At 36.1% G+C, this 21,478-nt stretch overlaps 1 protein-coding gene across 5 annotated transcripts in view; it reads right to left on the bottom strand.

Moving 5' to 3' along the window:
* Positions 1 to 26: 26 nt before the first annotated feature.
* LOC125692128 (spondin-2-like) overlaps positions 27 to 21,478 on the bottom strand; it is a 57,022-nt gene continuing 35,570 nt past the window's right edge. For 2 of the 5 annotated variants that reach the window (XM_048942249.1, XM_048942251.1), the window contains 6 exons: positions 9,740 to 9,803; positions 8,720 to 8,945; positions 8,108 to 8,331; positions 7,636 to 7,827; positions 6,374 to 6,548; positions 28 to 4,269 (listed from right to left, as the gene is read on the bottom strand). In XM_048942249.1, the coding sequence (XP_048798206.1) occupies positions 4,091 to 4,269; positions 6,374 to 6,548; positions 7,636 to 7,827; positions 8,108 to 8,331; positions 8,720 to 8,945; positions 9,740 to 9,803 (1,060 nt within the window). In that variant the 3' untranslated portion in view covers positions 28 to 4,090. Of the gene's footprint in view, positions 4,270 to 6,373; positions 6,549 to 7,635; positions 7,828 to 8,107; positions 8,332 to 8,719; positions 8,946 to 9,739; positions 10,237 to 20,975; positions 21,056 to 21,478 lie in introns of those variants that run through there. The other 3 variants (XM_048942250.1, XM_048942248.1, XM_048942247.1) reach the window with 3 other exon arrangements.

The raw sequence follows: 21,478 nt of genomic DNA, 5'->3' as shown, positions 1-21,478 counted from the left end.
GCACAAAGTACCCACCTTTGGGGTAATTTTCAGTTGGGAGGACCCCATTTTGAATTCAGTTTTCCATTCAGAAGATCCTTGTACTCCTTGTTCTACTGATATATAAATCACATCTCATGGCCATCAGATCCTGAACAGCCTCAAGAGTGAAGTTAGGACTTCATTACTACTTTAGCATTTATCCATCAGAATAAATTTCTGATGGAAATTCTGTTCTGATGGATTCAGAACAAATAAGAACAGATTGTTTAGAATCTGATTGCATAACCGGATTCTCCAGAACAGGGAGTTCTTGACTGACATGCACCTGCATAAATTCTCATGCCTTTCTGCACCTGCTAAAAGAACATGTTTGGCTTCAGATTGTGAACTACTTAAGCAAGCACCCTTTTAGCTTTTTATTGACTTGAGATCCCCCCCAAAAAATAAAATGTTCCAGTGCCAGAACAAAAGCAAGACGTACAAGGGGACACCATTTGATCCTTTACTCTATCTAAACACATTGAAGACAGACACTTCCATACTTCAGGCTAGCATATGCTATCATAGTAGGGCTGATGGACTTCAATCAAACAAGGATAAATCAGTCTCCAGGCAACCAGGTGCTGTGCATTATATGAAGAGCTTTTTATTTCAGTCATTTAGAGTACCTGTAAATTATCATGGACAAAATTTCTTTCACAGATCATATCCTATTAAACAGGATTCAGCTGATTTCAAGAGTGAAATTTTCTGAGTGCATTAGATATTGTCATGGAATAGTCTGAGTTATTTTATAGGTTGGATCAGGTTTAATGTTCCCATAGTACTCCAATTAATTACCTGGTATTGGAAGTATCCAGCACTGATATCTTTCAGTATTAGCAAGTGTCATATCTTTTGTTCATACCTTTTTGCTATGCTGGGGACAGTCCTCATAGTGATGAGAAAGGCTGGCCTACACCTTCCCTCCTGTTCTAGAAGTTAGGAACTCACTAGTATCTGTGATTGTGCTTCACTTCTGCAGCATGGCTAGAACACTGGAGCTGTTTTGCAGTGAAGCCAAGACCACCCATCCCCATACTGATATTTAACAGAGGACACACACACTCCCCAAGGAGCCATCCCAGTCCTTTTGGACTATCTGGCAGAACTAAATGTATAGTCCATTAAGGCTTACACAGCCAGCATTTACACTACAGTATGTGGAAGATCTTTTCAGTTCACCAATCACAGTAGTCCCTCATCTATCCTCACTTATCTAGAAATGTACTTTTTCCTAAGTCAGTAAGCACCAAGGCTCTGGATGTCTGCAGAAAAGCAAAGCAACATCCCACAAAAAAAAAAAAAAAAAAAAAAACCAACCAAACATGCAGAAATGTAGACAGCTTCAGAAATGTAGACAGCTTCAGATGGCATTGCTACTCATCAGAAAACAGAAAAAGTTTCCATATTTTCACAACCAAATGTCCTAGGGTAGTGGACAAGCTGTACTCAGTAGTGAGGTACCCTATTGCACTATGGGTACTGAATTTGGTGTCCATGTGTTTTGTAGAACCACACTTGAAGTCAGCAGTGACTTTTTTGCTGCTACACTTACCTTTAACCATATCTTCCGTTGCTGCAAGAATGCCTGCCCAGACAGCAAACATGATTTTTCCTATGTAACATTATTGCTTAAAAAAAACCTGTACTTTGAAATCCATTTTAAGTTTATTCCCTAAGCATTTTCTGAGATTAGTTTAACCCAGAAATTAATTTACCTATTTCCTTCCCTTAATCTTATGTGTTTAGGACCATATTATCTTGGCTGCCAGCCATCAGTAACACTGCACATAAGGGAAAAGTAAGAAAGAGATTCTCTCCGTTTCTTCATTGTCTCAGAACTGTGAAGATAAATCTAAAGCTGTGCTCAAAGTAAAAGTAACGAAGCAATCCCACACAGGGATCACATATCCCACTAATCAGTTTAATAAAAATACATTATGAGAAATGTGTTCTATCATGAGAATATTCTTCAGTAGAACTCACTGTATCCAATCTTGTGAAGAAACGTCCTCGTCCCCGGTATTTCTAACACTGAAATATGTTGTCTTATTATATATTTACTTCCTTTTCTATTCTATCTTCTCCCAGAAAAACTTTTGGCATCAGGAATTTGAGTAAATGCTGGGACTACTCCAGTATTGCATCATATCCTACAAGGCTGAAATCCTCTATTCACATAGACAACTACAGATGCAGATATTTTCTGCCAGCCTTATGTATTTTTTTCTGGACATGCAAAGAACCCAAACTCCAGTGTTTAGAGAACTTCTAGAGAAATGCTACTAAGATTACCTTGCACTTCAGCAAAACCTTGTGGGAGTTTAGTCTACAAGCAGTTGATGTGTCAGTTTGAATTCAGTTTCTGTCCTCAGAGCATATTTCAGTATATGCTTCTGTATTCTTAGATGGAGATAATTGTTTAACTATGCAGTAAATAAGTTTAACAGAAAATATTAAATAAGGAAAAATTAATATACGAAGAAGATAGAAACTGGAAAAGGAGAAAGTAACTAGAGGCAAAATATACAAATTATATTTTGTTAACACTCTTTCTATTAGAGAATGGACATAGGGGACCATGAAGAAAATAGGTAGGTATAATAAAAAAATAGTGACAATTTTGACAACATGCCCATGGGAACCTGAAGAATGTAAGATGTAGAAACTCCTATTTTTAGCTCTAACAACTGTGCATTCATCAGCATTTCAGGACCAACTTAGATTAGCCTGATAATGTTTCAAATTCCCTTGGGTCTTTGTAAGATTTATCTCCTGTAAAAAAATACAGAGAATTTTTGACATGTTTCTGCTCCACAAAGAATACAGGGTGCTCTTGTAGTTGAAATATTCCAAAATGAACCTATGCAACCCACTGTCTCCTATTCAGTACTTTAGCTTTAGTGTGTTTGTAGAACTGCAATGTGCTGTAAAAGTTTTGTGAGTTGACTGTAAATATCTCCTATGAACAGTCTTATTTCAAAATTCGTTTCTTACTTGGTTGTCACAATTCTTTATGGGATACAGATCATCTTAATTTTATAATAAACATTTAGATGAGCATTAAAGCTTGCCATCTGGAGTGGTTTCTGACATACTGTGTTTTGTTAGATATGTGTATACCTCTGCCTTAGACAATATTAGAACCTCATTAAGTTTTCTCCTTGCAAAGTTTAGGATGACACAAACAGCAACAAACACATTTAAAGAAACATGGACACATTTACTGCATACACAGAGAGAATTATATAATTTCTATTACAGCCAACAGTGTTAGTGTCTTAACAACTATTTTTCAGACAGTTGCCTCATTAGGGGCACACACTAAGCATCGATCAGGTCTGAAATCTCAGTTAAGCTTTTAAAGTTCAGAGTTTTTCTACTGCTATCCAAACTTCTGTTTCTTTCTAGTAATTTTGTTGGCTGAGTGTCCTCGTGGTAGATATTCTTCTCACTTTTGAAGGGGGGAAAAAAAAAGACATTTTCATGTATTCATAAGTCTCAAGATGAGTTTACTCAATCATGTTATTGTCTTAGCCACACTGCAAAAATCTGGTCACTCTGATTTATAGAAGTAGTTTCTGAAGAAAGGCAAGTAAAACATGTTTAGAAAGACAACAAAATAGCCAATAAATTACAATATACATAATTTAGAGAAAAAATTAATTTCTAGGTATAAATAGTTGTAAATCAACAAATTACAGTATTTAAGAATGTTATTAGTTAAGATTTTTTGATTGAACGGTTTTCACATCCGAAGCAAAATCTTTCCAAATGTCTTCTTTTCTGCCACTAGAGGGTACTCCAAGAACTTAGAGTGTATAAGAGATTTATTTGGGTTTTCTGATCTGTAAATGATGAAGTACTGTTGTCATACTAAACCTTAAGAATGTAACACCCCAAAGTCTTGATACTAAACAGCAATGTTCAAAACCAGTCTAATATATCTTGTCAGCAAAATAGTGTGGCATACCTGAATTATAAGGAAGACTGAATGACATGTGGTTTAGGTTTAGTTACACTTATCTTACTTTTAAATTATCTAAATTATTATCTTTTCTTTATTTCAGACACAATTATCTGGTTCACATCCTGCTTCTTCTTCCAGACTTGGACAAGGCGTTCCGTCATTAGCAGGGTGAAGAACTACAAAACGAGTTCTGATCTTGGTCCCTGTTTTTCTGCAAGGACCTCTGCAGAGACCCCAGGAAGACCACTGTGAAACTTCACAGTCCAGTGGTGTTTCTGGAAAATACACAATAAAAAGGTAACTGCAAAATTTTCTGCTGAAGGCAAATACATAGTTGGCAAAGCATTAAGGAATGATTATCAAGTAGCATCCTTTCTTATACAAAAATACATGTGATATTAATGAAATCCATATGTTGTCTTATAAACAAAAACGTCTGTTTTCAGCTCCTAAATTCAAGGACACTGCTATTATTTTTACTGCAGTCAAGAGACTGTCAGAGGTACCACAGCAGTAGTGCAGCAGATTTTTTATTGCATTGAAAATGTAGCATTTTTATCCCAAAAGACTATGTTTTAAGTGATTACATTAAAAAAAAAATATGGCATTCAAAAACACAGTGTCAATTTTATAATTTATTTGTCATTCAATTGCCTAGTAAAAACACTGGAATTAAAGCTTTTATCTGGTTTATTTATGTACATTTCTGTTTCTTTGGAGGGATATGTTGTTCCTGTAGTTAGATCAGATTCCAATTAACTCCTCTTCATTTAACTCTTGCTTCAGAAGCAAAGAAAGTTTCATTTTTTAATCAGGAAATCTTTTTTGGTATGTATCCTAGAGTTCCCTTTGCCAATAAAAGTTATTCTGTAACTGGAAGTTTTTTAATACTAAAAGTGTTTTCAATGTAGTTTTACTGCAATTAAAGAAATCAGAAACTCAAATACACTTTGCATAATGTAAACTTCCATTGAAAACATCCACCATAAAATGAAAAGGTGTTTATTCCTTAAGAGGCTAAATAAAAAACACTGCTGGTCACAGGAAATTGCATCAAATCTTTGTATTACAGCATTTGAGCATAAAATAGCTGTGCACAAGACCAGCTTTAAATGCTGTACTGAATATGTGACTTCTGGTATAAATTTCTGGTTTTACAATGGAACTCACTGCTTCTGTTACAATAATCGATTCTCATGCTTCTAACAGGAATGAGCAACGTGGTTTGATCTCTGATAATTAAATCTGTTCTCTTGCTTCTGGAATATATTTTTGAATAGACTGATTTACTGGTTAATATGCTGTAAAGTGGAGATACATGATTTAAAATGATTCCTGAAATAGTGTGCTTTGCATGAGTTGTATTACGTTTGTATGCTAAAGAGGGACGAATGTTCCTTTCATATGTTGCAGGAAAGACATAAGATTCATAGACTCACTTCAAAATTGCCTTGTTTACTAATAGAAAAACATTTACTCAAACTTCATAAAGAAATGCACTTACGCAAGTATAAATCGTGCATTGTTAACTGCGTGGGAAATGAACTTCATTTTAGCAGTCATGAGGGGTCTTCAGGACACAGCTAGAGGCGTTAATCTTCAGACTTATTCTGGAGAAGCTCTTCTTGGAACATGATTTATATAAGAAATGCATTGGAGATTTAGCCCTAGCTGTCTCTCAAATAGCATTTGGGATGTCAGCCTTATTCATAACCATTTCTGTTACACTTTATAAAAAGTTATCAGAACAGTATAAAGGGAATAACTACATAGACACCAAATGCTATCTTTCACACTGAACAAATTTTCTTTTTATTATCCTCCAAACTACCTCGAGTCAGATGTTCCAACGCCACTCTACCTAAACAAGGTTATTTGCTAGTATTTTAAGGAAAGAAAAAAAGAGAGAGTGATATTTTTATTTTCAAGATGTCTGGTACTATCACAAATATGTCCAGGGCAGCATATAGTATGTACTATTTCTTCTGTTGCATCATCATGCAAGAACTTGCATGGAGTATTTACTCATAAGTTGTAAAGAACCTGTGGAGTTTTAATTCTGATCAATATTGTGTATTTGTCATAAAATTCACTGATCTATGGTGATACTAAGACTTGAGCAAACTTCACTGTGGTACAACTCAAGCCTTTGAACCGTAGCTCAAGCATGAAATCCATGCCTTATTTTTTCAGAGATTCTCTGTTATGTCAATTGGCTTGTTTTATTTCCCGTGTGTGAGCGTGGAAACTATTGCAATGCAAATAGGAGAATACACTACCTAATCACCTATTTCATCCACATCACTTACCAGAGTGCCACGCATTTTTTGAATGAACAGAAATTACTGAATTGAGAATATCTCAGTGCCAATCACTTACCTGAGAACGTGTCAAGTATTTCATTGCTTTTAGCTGGCTGGTTAAGATGAGGTATGGGAAAACCCAACTGGTTTTTCTTTAATTTCACCATTGTTACTTGAGCAATAGGTGGCAAAATTTTGAGTTTGGGATAATAAAATGAGTTTGCTGGGTGACTTGGAGAGGAACAAGTGATCTGTGAAACAAAAAGGGAACCTTGAAGAAACACATCATTCTAGCAACAAATAACTGGAAAATCATGTTTATGCATCATGTTGATTGCTTTTGGCAACTAAGAAAAAAAGGATTCTGTAAGCTCCAGCTCACAAAACTACTTCTGGTAATCCCAAATGGTTTGAACAAAATACTTCTGAATTGGGCACAGTGAATTGTGCCAACCTTTGGATGGAGGATTGGGATGGGAGGTACTGAAAACAGGGTAATGTTTGGAATGGTTTGTTGAGATACCATGGATGTTAATACAAGACAGAATACAAGAGTATTAAATAATAGCATTAGGTATGCTGTAGCAGATGTCATATGTGTATAGGAGGCCAGATGGATTGTTTTCCAGCTTCTCTGTTATTCGTCTCACTGCTCATTAGCACAGCATTTGGCTCTAGAGGAACTGACCTTAACAAAAATATCGACAGAGTGCTTGAACTATTCAAAACTTTTGAATTAAGATGCTCTGTTTCCCACCACCCAAAAATGACAAAAGCAAAGAGCGAGCAAAAAAAGACTGAAAGTAGAGAAGCTGCAGTAGGAACAGAGATGTGTTCTGCTTTCCACCAGCTCCTTTCCCTCAAAGGTAACAGACTCAGGTGTCAGCAATGTGTTCTAGGGAAAACTCATCCCCACATCAGTATGTATAATTTCCTACTTAGACTTTTCCTGTTTGGATACAAATTTAGTCATAAAAAATTCTGGAGAATATTTTCATTTCCCTATTTTTTTTAAGAATTGTTAAAAACCGTCTTGGAATTATTATATTAGTGGAATAGGTCCCCTTCAACATAAGCCATTCAATGATTCTATGATAGTCTACATAAATAAATGTAAGCCAGTTTTCATGATGCTTCTGCATTTACCCAATACATTAGAATAATACAGGAAATGAACAAAAGCTATTAATAAATCCAGGTAGAGTGAGCATCAGTACTCTCAAATACTGAAATCAATTTCATGAGAGAATGCCTTGTGTAGTTACAGGACAGTTAGCTTTGAAGTGGGGGACTCAAAATACAGAGATATGGAGTTCTAATTTATTTATGCACACCTACCTCTGTAACTGTGTCCTGTGGAATAGTGGCAAAGTTTGGGGAGGAAAATGTGAAGCCACTGTCGGTTCCAGCATCGTACGGATATAGATCTACTGATATCTCTTCCATCCAGTGGTCCCCTTCACAGAGGTTTAGGCTGTCAATACCCACAAACCAGTCGGGACTTGGCACAATTCGTACAACAAATGAAACCTAATGAAATGAAACAACCCAGCATTACTTATGGCATTACTTATTTTGAAATTCTCCAGTACTACTTATTGGAACTGTAACTTTCAAAATAAATGGGCTTTTATATACTTCTGCTTTACAGAACCTCTTAAGAGCTCACCGAAATTTGACATGCTTTTTTTTTTTTTAAATAACATTTTTCACTGTCATATTCCTACTCAAATATTTATCTTTGTGTGCTGGTGACATTAAAAAAAAAAACACAAAAAACCTTTAAAGATTAGTATGTACATTTACTTACTAATGGATGTCTTGAATGCACTTGTAATTCAGTGGAGGTTTGTCCTGTGCCACTGGAAATGGCAGGAGCAGAGAAGATTCCATGGACACTCTGAATTTTCTCTCCAGCTTCTTCTATTTCTTTCATTAATACCCACGCCTCACCCTTTTCAGCAAAATCACGTACACCGTTGCTGGCGTATTCATTTTTTTTCCACATGCTGTAGTCAGAACTATGAGTAACACCTATTTGAGTGAATACATTGCATGACAGAAAAGTCTGGTTTAGATTGACCATATTTCTTCAGATGCTCTCTTTTATTTCTAAGGTTTAAAAAATTTGTGTTTAAGCATGAGTGAACACTAAAACATTTGACTTATCACTGTTTATTTCAGCTGTAGCCAATTGAAAACAGAAGTCAATTGAAAACAGTTGTAGATTTTTGAAAGCATTGTGAATATTTCAATTTCTGCAATTTATTCTTAATAACTTCAGCTATTTTCCTTCTTTTCACGTTAGTTATATTAAAATCTACTATCAGAGAAAAAAAAAAAGAAAAAAGAAAGAAAAAAAAAAAAGATCACAGTGATCAAGAGATTTATCTGATCTTAAAAGTGTGCACTTTTCACTTACCTAGCATTGATGACCACTGTGCTGGGGGCCTATAAAGCGGGTACTGTTTGGGGAAGGCAGTCTGACTCCATTTCCCTGTGAAGATTATACTGTACTTTGCAAGTTCCTCTGCTGTGCAAATAGAGTCATCACCCAGAGGCAAGCTGCTGGCATAGCCTAGAATTGTTACAAGCAGCGTCCAGATAACTTTGCAGGAGCAGTAGACAAACATCAGGTTTTCCATTCCCTTCCACAGGCAGAGAAAAAAAAATGCAGACACATTAGTCACTCTGAGCTCTGAAAGGAATAAGAGTTACCTAATAAAATGTAACAAAGCAGAAGTTTTAACAAAAAGAAAATTCATATGCCAAGCACCAAAATTGTTATGCTTCTAGAAACATACCAATATTTTCAGATTTGTTATTTCCAGGCTATATGCTACAAATCTATAACTGTACCTAGGACAAGTGTTCCTAATGAAAATAAAAATATCCTAACCTTGTTCATAGCTCTACCTCTGAGAAAAAATCTGTTTCTGATTTTCTTTTGAAATCTTATTAGAGACACATCTTGAATTAATTAGAGTAGCAACTGTTTCTGTGGAAAACATTAGTGGTATATTTATTCTTCTAAAGATTAAATTGCAGGTTACTTTGCCAAAAGACATGATTTATTTTAAATTTGTGTCCAACAAAGAATATTTTATGGCGTAACATTTAAAATCAAATACATTTAAAATATATATAAAGTATACTTCTTTGGAACTGGTACATAAAAAATACACTGAGATTGCCTCCGACTGTTAAAGCTACAGAGTTGTTAAAAAACAATATTTTTTTTAAAAGTCGCTGTCAAAAGCTGTGCAAATTTTGTTTTTAAATTAATATGATAATTGCATCAGACTGTTGAACTCCAGCAATTGTTTAAACTAACAGCCTTAAAACCTTACATTTAAATGCTTTTTTCTTTTGAGAAAACTATGCAAATAGAACTAAAGCACTAGCAGTACATTAATTGATAAAAAGAGCTGCGAATACTCACTAAATATTTCCTCTGGAGCACTGGTAAGGGGAGAGCACCTGCTTTTGCTGGCAGCTGAGTTGGTCTGCAAGAGAAGACAGTAGGAGTCTTGCTATTTATGCCTGAAGAGGGTCCCTTTGGTCCAACAATTATTGTAATCTTTAGACTTTCCAGGTTTGCAGAAAACATGTCATCTTCTTGCTTGCAATCTTTTTGGACGGACTGCCAGAGGTTTCCTCTATGTCAATTGGTTCAGGTTCCTACCAGAAGACTGTGATGCCGAATAGACGAAATGCTTTTAAAAAATACCTTGGATTCCTACTAACAGTTTGGATTTTTCTGGTGACTTTACAGTTCTCTGTTCTTATTAATGCCTCTAAGCTATACAAATGAACTGATTCCAACACTGGAATAGCTCTAGCAAATACACTTTAAATGAGAAGCATGTTTTCTTGCAAGTTTTATTGTCTGACAGATGCTCCTTCCAAACATTTACAGAGAGCTTGCTCACTCTCACACACCATATGTATGTGTTCAAATAAAAAGGGTGAGGCAGCTAAAAAAGTCAAGAGGAAAAAAAAGTTGCATTTCATAATTGCACATACTCACACAGACTGTCTCCTGCAAATATGAATTAATTTAAAGTAGTACAGTGTATATTTTTGTGTCGTACAGTACCGTATGCTGGATGATGAAAGGGCTCTGTAACATTGTGGTTTCTTTGGAAAGAGTGGTTTTGGGAAGCACTGAGATTTTTCTTAGCTGTCTTCAGAGTAAAAAATCCCCAAATAAAAATCTCATTATTACAGTTAAATCATACGTCCTCTGCAACACTACTTACATATGTAATACTTACACATACTCACTACAATTATTTGAATTGCCTATGAAAAATTATGCTTCCAGCAGGGACCTAATTAAGAAATAATGATAAATATTTATTTAAAATCCTTTTCCTTAGCACCTTTTTAAAATACCCATAGGAAAAATAAGAGCTTTGTGCCATGCCTACACGGTTAGAAATGCTACTGTTGCTGATCAGCAAAGGAAATTAAGTTCAAAAGTTTACAATGAACCATGAGGAAAGTCTTGCATAGAGTCTTCCTTTGAAATTGTGAGGAATGTTGCTTAAGTACTTTCACAGACATCTAATAAGATGGTACAGCACAGGGAAAAAAAAAAACAAAAAAACAAAAAAACAAAAAACAAAAAACAAAAAACCAAAACAATATAATAAAAAGCCCTGCTGTTTTTCAGATGGAAATCCCAGGCCATCGTGGGAGTACAGTTCAAGTCAGATACTCTATCGTCCACCAGGAGGGGATTACCAACAAAGTTGTTTGAGTTCTCTGGCACATTAAATGGCTGCTTCTCCTTCCTTTCTGCCCCCCACCCCTTATGGTAAATTGGTAAGAAACACCACAAGATGGATAAACTGGAATGTCTGAACTGTATGCACATTGATCATTATTCTCCTGGCAAAACACAGTCCCCTGGAAGTTTCAGTATAGCTAGATTCAGCGTCCACTATCCACAATTCATGTCTGTCTGAATAGATTATGGGAATTCTGGAGCAGGTTAGGCCATTCAGATATGGGTGTGCCCTTTATTTCCAAGACTCCTTCCTCTATTCTACATTCATGTCAGTGAAAATACCTATGCTTTCCATAGCTTAGTTCTGTTCCAGGAGCCGTAGTCATCTAAGCAATATTGCTAAGAAACATTATGGATATTTCTACATCACTTACTTGAGTGTTTGTTAGAGAATGTAAATAGTAAATTACATCAAGCTTTAACCCTCCTGGGCACAGAATTCCAGATCCACAGATTCTTTAGGGAATTGAGTCTACTTATACAGATCAAGAATGGGTGATGTCCCCAGCCCCTGCAACCTTCTAGAGGAACAACAAAAAAATCCCATAAATATTAATCTTGCTCAGAGAACTGCTAAAATGGCTTAAGGGTATTACTATCCTTAAACTTCACTATGGTTTTGTTATTAATATCTTCAATCATCACAATTACTGAACCAGCTAAACACACATATTGAAACATACTGCAGTACTTCCAGGAGAACACTTAAAATGAGAACAAAGCAACTAACTCTGCATCCACAACAGAACTGTTTAATATATCTGACTAATCTCTTCCTCTCGAGGAAAACTTGCTGTCAAAAGTCACATCACCAAACTAGATCATTCTAGTTTTATGATTACAAGTTATGAATGTCTCCAGGAACAGAACAATACATGCAGGCTGCATAATTTGGCTCAGATATTACAGGGAATGCTTTCTAAATGATGAAAGAAACGGAATCACTGGAAGTCATTAACTTGGAAAAATCATGAAGTTTTTAAGTACCGATTAGGCAGACGTATCAAAAACAAAAAGTTAGTTGGTTCTCCCTTACAATAGTAATGCATAATGCCTTGAACTGAGCATCTGAGATACCTTCCAGATCTGTGCTCCTTCTTCTAGAGCTCTGTTACTCCCATTTATTGAATTTATCAGATTCTTCAAATCAGATATGTAATTAATGGAACTCTGCTGATGCAAGATCTTGTACTTTCCTACCTTTCTTTTGTTGGAATTATAGAGATTGAAGAGTACTTTGAAGGCACTCAGAAAACAAAATGGATTATAGTCCTCATGTTCACTGTCAGATTCCGATCCAGAATGAAGATTTTGTTCCTTACCACTCCTACAGTGAACTATTCCCTATTCATAATAAGGGCTCAGCTATGATAAAGTACTTAGGGAGGATTAAAACATTCAAAACCTATAAACTTTTTTTTTTTTTTAATTCCATAGTGAAATTGTTGGATAAAGTATAGAAAATCAAAATGTTATTTAATAATCTCACACACACACATAAGCACTGTTGTCTTCCACCTCCATGTCAGCCACCTCCATAGCTGAATGGAAAAGCAGAGAAAAAACACACCTAATTATGTCAGAAAATATCAACCTGAAGACTTCCAATCTTTTTTCTTTAAATAGAATCTGCTAAACGTAATCAGTTTCTGACACTGTAAAGGACATCAGAACCCCAAAATCAGTATCTCATAGTTGGAGAAAATGAAAAAAAAAAAAAAAAAGAAAAAAAAGAAAAAAAAGAAAAAAAAAGAAAAAAAAGAAACCAACTCTCCCCTCCCCCAGTTAAAAACAGAAAAAAAAAAAAAGAAAAAGAAAAAAAAAAGATTTCTACTCAATGAATGACATTCATGGCTGGGAAGCCACTGATGCCAAATTTCTGTGGGCCAGCAGTTGGAGAAAAAAATTGCTATGGGATCAGAATCTATGCTTGCAGCTGAAAACACAGAGATGACTGGGGAAAAAACTTCCACTTGTAGAAACTATTTTTGCCCGTGTACAGAATTGGCGGTTTCTCTTTCTCTTTTACAGCAAAATAGCCTTTGTTCTTAAAGTCCATGTTTTTCAGTTACATCCATTTCCCACTCATACACATACCTCTATAGACCCTGAATGCTTGAGGGAGTAGGTTTATCTTATTCAAACATCAGTGCTGAAATTTGCCTTGCGTTTAATTTTGCTTGTGTCTATGTGCAACTTTTGCTCTTTCTTGACAATAAGAAAACGGTCTTACAGTTTCTTCAGGCTTTCCCAAGATTCAATGGGTGAAAGACAGATAGTATAAAACAAAAGTTGTGTCCAATTAGTTTTGTTTTTTTAAATGACGTTCAAAATCTTCTAAAATAGGCTGAATTTTGCTACCTAAAATGGTTCATAAAATGAGAAAAAAAAAATCCCTACTTAATTACAACATTACTTTTAATATCAGTCAATTTGCCTAACCTTATTCAGAAAAGAAGCTCCAAAAATTTTGTTTCTCTATTCCTGAATTATTATCACACGTTAAAATCATGCTAAAACAATTTCTATTTTCCTGGTAATTAGCATGTGTTCAATTTTGATATGTGCTGGTTATTTGACATGCTTATGAATAGCTATCATCTCTTTGTCTACCAAGAGAAACATAATATTGTACTACTTAATAAGGATTATACGCCCATACTTTCTCTCCTGCAGTTACCATGGATACAGAAATGATTATGGACACTCAACAATGCCAAAAGGTTTACATACAGTCTACACCCTCTAAGTTGTAAGATCTCAGTACCAGAGTGGTAAGCAGCAGAATATTTTGCTGTGTAGAAACTACAGTGTTGATTGGAAGATTTTATAAAACACATTTATATAGGAGAATAAACATTGTCAATACTGTCAATAGCAGTTAAGGCAGCCTTTAATCTCAACTTACCTTTTGCAATAATGATTTTGTTTGCAGGATAAGGCACCTAAACTAGGTAAGCCGATATGAAATAGATATGTAAAATGCCACTATATGTATTCAAGGTCTATTCATTACAGTCAGTTGAATCTAGAGAACTATCCAGCTCACCCTTTAATACACACCTCATTTGACCAAATGAATGATTGATGAGTAGCTCTCTGGTCTCCATCAAGTGTATTGGTAGGCTCTCCATCAACCAGACTCCTTGCTCACACATAATCTACATGTAATTAACGGATTCAGACGTCTCTGAATCTAAACTGAATCTAAACTCAACTGGCCTTTTTTACATGTTCTCACTGATAACTATAACCAAGGTTCAACTTGCTAGTAGTGAACTGCAAATTTTCTCTCTATTTTGAGTCTAGATATTCCTATTGCAAGGACATTGTGTTTTGCATTGGTTGGGTTTTGGCTTTGTTCACTGTTGCGTTTTTTGTTTGTTTGCAAGTTTAATTCAGAGCTCACTGAGAATTCAGACCAAGATAAGGAAAAATCCCAGATATATTGACTGCAATTACATATCAATAAGAAACACTTCCAGCATTCTTGTCTTACCCACTTCTAATTACTTCTACTACTGAAAAATCTAGTATGCAAGCCAGTAGTAAATGACTAAATCAAGGTCATCTATCAAAGTGACAAAAGACCATGCTTCCTTGGGGCTTCTTCCCCTGCACATGTTGTAGTTTCACCCAAACTGTGTGGCAATAGTAAATGCTTCATCCATTCCATTTTCTGCATTGCAGATTTTTAGTTTCACCTTCTTTACATGAGTACAACGATTCAGTGGCTACACACTGAACAACACAGAAGAATTGACTGAGTTAATAACAAATACTTCTAAGTCAGCATTCAGACAAATAACTTCCTTCATATGACTCACTGTTCTGATGGAAGGAACACAGCAGGAGAAGCAGCTCTCAGCACAGAAAGGGATGGGAGACCCCAAGGCAGTAGCTATCGAGGTTTGATTTACATGGTTAGTGAAGCAGTTTGCTGAGCTGCCTAGTTCCCAAGGTGTTCAACTTTTGTGCAAAGCCACCTTTACCAGCATTTTTGGTCCACTTATCTATCATTTATCATGCTACCATAGAAGCTGTCTTCCACTGCATAAGCATCCTTCAGAAATCTTTTTCTCCTGTTTCACCATAATCCTTCAGACATAATAGACCATAGCTGGCAGTTCTTGACTCGCATAAGGGTTTAACAGTTGGAGCACTCTGATGGTTTAATCATCAGGGTTGTCCAAACAATACTTCAATAGCTTCTTATCTTCGTAGGAATAGAGTTATCTTGGCACCAATTAACATATACAGAAATAAACAATTTAAATCCCCTCCCCTAACTCATCAGCTAAATCACAAATCGATGACCTCATTCCTATGTTTAATGCTCAGGATATGTATGGAGCAGTCTCACCAATCCTACACTCATGTGTCATCCAAGTCCTCACCCATTCAGATCACTGCATACCTGAAACAGCTGGCCTGTCCTGCCACTGCCCATTTGGTTTCCAAAGGGTCTTGCAACAGGATGTTGGAGCAGGAATTTGTGCCATTCTTATATCCACCAAAACTCCACAGATAGGGGGAAAAAAAAAACAGCTTCTTTGATCTGCTCATCAGACTAGGATTTTTTTGCTGTGGGATGAGGGCCAGCTTTCAGAGAACTGTGCTAATCTGTGGAGTGCCTGCACCAGCAGTGTTAGCTCACTAGACTGTACAGCATACGTGACATAGCAGAACTCTGCAACAGGCTGAATATTTAGGAGATTCTAACCTTGTAGTTCTGACTCAGACACCTGTGGGAAAACTTGCTTTTAAATTTACTTTTGATATTTGCAAGAAAACCTCTTCTTCAAACAAAAGATGCTTTGAAGACAAAACCGAAGACATTTATCATAATACAGCTTAATTACAGCACCAGACAGAATATTTTTGAGGCACTACATACAAGCAAAATAAAAAATAAAGGCCTTAACTAATATACGACTTCATTTCTTTATTCATTTTTGGGGTTGGGTATACATCCCGTGTAGAAAACCTCATGGTCAGTACAATACAGTAGTTTTCAATTTGACTACTCATTTAGCATATCGGTTTGGGGGCTTTGTTCCACTCTTTGCAATACTTCCTTGAAGGCTTTGAAATGAGACTGGATAAACATGAGCAGTACGATCTGATCTAGAAATTGGCCCTAACGTGAGTTAGAGGTGGGATCAGAGACATCTTGAGGTCCCATATAATCTCAAGTATTCTATGATGCTATAATGCTTTTCTTTCTTTTTTTCTTTTCTTTTTTTTTTTTTTTTTTTTCTCCTCAATCTTAATCCAGTCCTTCAAGTAACAACAAAAATCTGTCACTGTCTAATATTCTTACTTGTTCTCTGTCCATCTGGGTTTTTCTCTCACAATACTGGGAATGCAGAAGCAAAATGGAGTCTTGTAAAGGAAGATGATGTAAGAAGACCTGCATATGCCAATTGATGGATGGAGTACATTGCAGAAGCCTTTAATTTAGCACCAACCAATCTCTGAAACTGGTGATACAAAAGCTAAATGCAGATGGTGAACACGAAGCTAATTAACTGACTGAAAGAGGAGATCTGTTAGTTCAGAAACATCATAGTGCTAACAAAGCCATATTGCTTTGGAGTAAAAAACTCCACACAGCTCTCTGCACATTCATCAGTGATGGCAAATTTCACAAAGTTGCTTGTGGAGGATCTCTGCATGGAATGCAAATAATACTCCAGAGGGCTAAATGCATATCCACTGAGTTTGTTACAGGAAAAATCAAGCCTTTTGTAATCCTCCACACAACAACCAACATCACAAAGATTTTTGTAGTGTTTTATAAGCATGTGATGAAATCAACCCCTACCAAATGGATACTTTTAATTCACAGCACTGCTACCATTTGTTGAGGTAATCAAACGCATCCTCATTTAAAATACATGAAATTGGGAGGATATCATACAGTTTTGTTGCATATACAAATATCTGTTTCATAACTTGTTTATAAATATGACCCAATGCTTGGAAACAAACTTTCAACTAAAATGCCAGCTATGACCGCTGAAAAAAACATAGATTTGATGACATGCACACTCAAGAGCACAAATTGTCATAAAAGTAGTAGAAATCAGGACAAACAAGTCTGTAATACATAAGAGATTATTGTTTTTGTACGCAGAAACAAACGTGCCCTTGTCCATAAATAAACTAAATAAACTGCTCTGTTCACTTGGGTTTTCAACAAAGGTAAGGAAAACATGGACAGTAAGAATTTTCTTTTCTGAATCAGTACTTATGCTATTATTGAAGAAAGTGAAATCAGTTTTCAGAAAGATTTTATTTTGAAATGGAAGAAAACTGCTCTTTAAATAAATTGTTATCTAACTTCTTGTCATTTCTAGTGCTGTTCCAGACTCCTATGTTATTAATAATTATATATGTCTCAACAAAGAGCTTAAGATAAATTTAAGTTTTTTCTATTATATTCTGCACTAGCTACAAATTAAGTATGAACTGATATCAATGTATATATTTCAGGAATCTATACGATTCATTTACTTCTTTAACATTTAAAACTCAATCACTGTCAAGTATCATGCTAGAAAGCACTGCATTGCTAGAAATGCTTGAACAGTTTTTTCATTCTAAAGCACTGGTATAAATCTGAATAAGCAACAACAGAAATATGCAACAGAAATATGAACATAACCAGGACCTGACCTATTGTTTTAAAATATGTAAAACGTATATCATAATTTATTTTGTAAATAGAAAACCCAAATCATATCTAAATTAACCACCCTGTATTGTGTTTGCAGGTTCAATTAAGTGTATTATTCCTCACTTCTTGTCCTAACCTGCTCTTCAAAGTTACCATAAAGTTTACTGAATATATTGAAATTTTCAAGTACTGAGGAACTGTTCTAAACACATCTTTGTAATTATGAACTCCATGCAGTTTTTAAAGCAAATACAGTTTAATGAAACTAAAGGACAAACAAGCACAGAACTGGGGGAAGACTTTAGTAATAATTTACATTCTTCCCTTTCTCAGTCCACACCTTCTGTTTATTATTTGGAAACTAATAACCCTATATGACAGTTACCTGACACAATTCTAGCTGTCTCCAGAAATAACATTATAGAAAAAGCCAGACCAGTTAAAGTCTAAACTGTAAGTGTTGACTAATCAGCTAAATAATGAGTCTCATATTCTGTAATGGATACTCAGAAAAGCAACACGAACACTAATCTTGGGTGTATATAAGGCAGAACCATGTTCTTTAGTGATTATTTTAACTCAGCAAACCTATGTGGTAGTCACAGAAATGTAGTCCTAAATATTTTTTGGACAATACTGAATATTTAATCATTTAACCAAAAAGAGTTCATCAACTTGTTTCATGGAATCATAGAAACACCAGTTGGAAGGGTGTTTATTTTTCAATCTTATTCAAGGCTGGGTTGTACCCCAACTAGGTAAGGCCAGCTTTGGCTGAGTCTTGGAAAGCACAAAGGATGGAGATTTCTACCACCTCCCTGGGTAACTAACACTAATGTTGCATCAAAATCCTTATGAAAAAGTTTTTCATTCCAAGCAATCTGAATTTTCCAAGGTGCTGCCTGAAACTGTCATCCCTACAACCTAATCTGCTGTGAACAATTGGAATTTTAGTTTTGCTGTCTTTGATGGGAAACATCCTTCAAGACAGCGTAGGCTGCTATTAAGATTGCCCTCAAAATCCTCTGCACTAAACCAGCTAAGCTCACTCAGGTCTCCTCATATGCTATGCACTTCAGTCTGGTTGCCTTGATAGACCTCCATGAGACTCTTCAGCCTCTAAGCATCTTTCTTGATTTGGAAATCTCTCAACTGAGGGCACTAAGCTGTGTGACCTCACCAGTGTTTAGTAGAGGCTGTAACAACTTCCCTCAGTCTGCTGGCCTTGCAAATCCTGTTGTAGCCCAGTATGCATTTTGCTTTATTCATGATGTGAACACGCTTTTTGCTCCCATTCATCTCGATGTCCACAGTAATCCCTGGGTTCCTTTCACTGTGCTGCTATTCAGCCAGTTTGTTCCCATCCTGACCTGATGCATGGGATCATTTTGCCCAGGGGCAAAAATGTGGACTCCTTCTTGAACTTTTTAGGTTGGGATTTCTCATCAAGATTATGAAGGTCTATCTGGAAAAATCTGTTACTAGCCCACCCCACTGATTTAGTACTGCCCTCAAATTTACCAAGATACTGTTTCATCAGGTGCTGTTTGTTTATAGCACATTGTATTATGATGTAAGAAAAGACTTACCTTTTTCCAGGTGTGGATCTGGAAGTCCTGAATCTTTCTCTTGGACTTCTCCTTTAAAAAAGTCTTAAGTAGTTTCTACCAATACTGTGCATAACACATTTCTTTTGCATTTGTATCTCCTACTTCTCATGTTCACTGTTTCCAAAACTACATCAGCATTTGCCTTCTGTGCTGTTCTAATTCACAGACAGATGTCTTCATCTCAATAGTGATTTTGACAGTTCTCTTGGCTAAGTAACTTTTGGCAAATTTGATTGTGTAAGCAGCCCCTACTTACTCTTACATAAGACTCTCTTACAGCTTGTGTATAAAACAGAGACACTGAGATGCCAACATTGAGATTCACAGATGCATCAGTTTGCCAAATTTTGGATCATCCCCAGCAACAATATCAGTATTTTTTCCTCTAATAGTTAAAAACTGGTATGAATGCATGCAGTTGCATCTTTTCACCTGCAGGTGAGCAGATCTTGTGACAGCATTACCTGACCTGCCTTTTTTCCCACCACAGTTAAATAGAATAACTTTAGTACTTTTGAAGACAACAGTTTGTAAAATCTATTTTGAGCTGCATAGTAATTTACAAAGATAAGCCTGCACATATTATATGTAACAAACCCAAAAATATCATGAAAGAAATCCTGTAATTTCACAATATCACATAATTTACACACTTTCTTTGTTGAATTCTTCAAAAATGTGCTATCAAATATGATAAACCAGGCAATAAGAATTACAATTTTTACCAACTATTATTTTCCCTACACCAATCCCTTGGCATCTCAGCCAGCTAGTGTAATATAACACAGACAAAGTAAAGCATGATGCAACTTTGTTCAATAGATATCATACAGGATGGTTATAGATTACAACTTTTGTAACATCTGGAGTTCAGTTCATGTTCCATAACACTGTCAGTTATCTCAAAACACAAAGGGAAAGAAGATAAAAGGGAAAGGTTAGTTGTTACGCTTTATGTTCAGTTTACACAGGGATCAGTGTTTTTTATTGATAATTTGGTCCTGTAGCTTATGCATTTGTTTTGCTGGATTGTACCAGGATTGCCTCAGAATATAGGACAAGCAGAGAACTTGGCCCACTGTATGTGGTCTCATGAGTCTATGAATATGTAATGTTGAACCACAGATTTTATAAATTAATGATGTGATAAACAGAATGGAAAATACACTTTGTTTGCAGTGTGGACTGTATGATAGATGCTTTCCTGGAGAGCTCAAATGTTCAATTTCAACATCTCGAGATGGAAAAGCATGCAGAGATTGAGAGAAAGAGAAAACACTATTGGAGTGTGCTCTTAGATCCCTTGTACTAACCAGAGCAGAGCTGTCAACATGAATTAGATCAAATTCAAGAGTTTGATCAGCAAGCTTGTTTTTCCATGTTTTCTAGTCCATTATAGTAGCTATTTCTCTCTTGCTACCAGTAGGACTGGCCAAATAAATTACTCTGGGGATATTTTACTAAAATTTCTACAGTCATTTCCAAATAAGGAAGAGAGGATCTTCATCCCAGAAAGCTTATATGTAAACATTTGCGTTCATGAGGTTATGGTGTGATTCTGAGGAGGTCTGAGCCTCGAGGTAGTTCTCACCAATTATATCTGCAGAGAGAACGTATCCCAAAACACTGAAGTGATCCTGATCTCTGTGTTTCCTTCGAGCACAGCAACCCCTTAAAATCAAGCAGATGTAGATCTTTTGGATGATGCAGTCTAAATAAAGTTTTTGAAAACAAATATTTCCCCCTGTTTTCTATTTCCTTTCAGAATGAGTCCCTCCTTCCAGATGCTCTGGAGTCATCAATTTGCACTGCCTCCATGGGCCGCAGCAGCCTTCACACAGTCTCCCTCTGGGTCTCTAGGAATGTATCCTCTCTTTGACCTCTGAGGCTTGGCTGTAGATCTGCTCCCCTGCTACAAGCAGGCCATGTGCTCTTTCAGGAGACTTTCAGTCTGCGTGCAGGCACTGCAGTCTCCCCTCTCTCCCTCTGTCCACCTGACACAAACTGTCACAGCCAAGAAAAAGCAGAGGCAGCCTTTCTCAATACTGTTCTGTCACACCCTTCTAAAACCAAACAGCATAAAATAGAGGCTAA

Source organism: Lagopus muta, chromosome 4 (genome assembly GCF_023343835.1).
Source record: "Lagopus muta isolate bLagMut1 chromosome 4, bLagMut1 primary, whole genome shotgun sequence".
NCBI classification, from domain to species: Eukaryota; Metazoa; Chordata; class Aves; order Galliformes; family Phasianidae; genus Lagopus; species Lagopus muta.
This window is presented reverse-complemented; position numbering and strand designations above follow the sequence as displayed.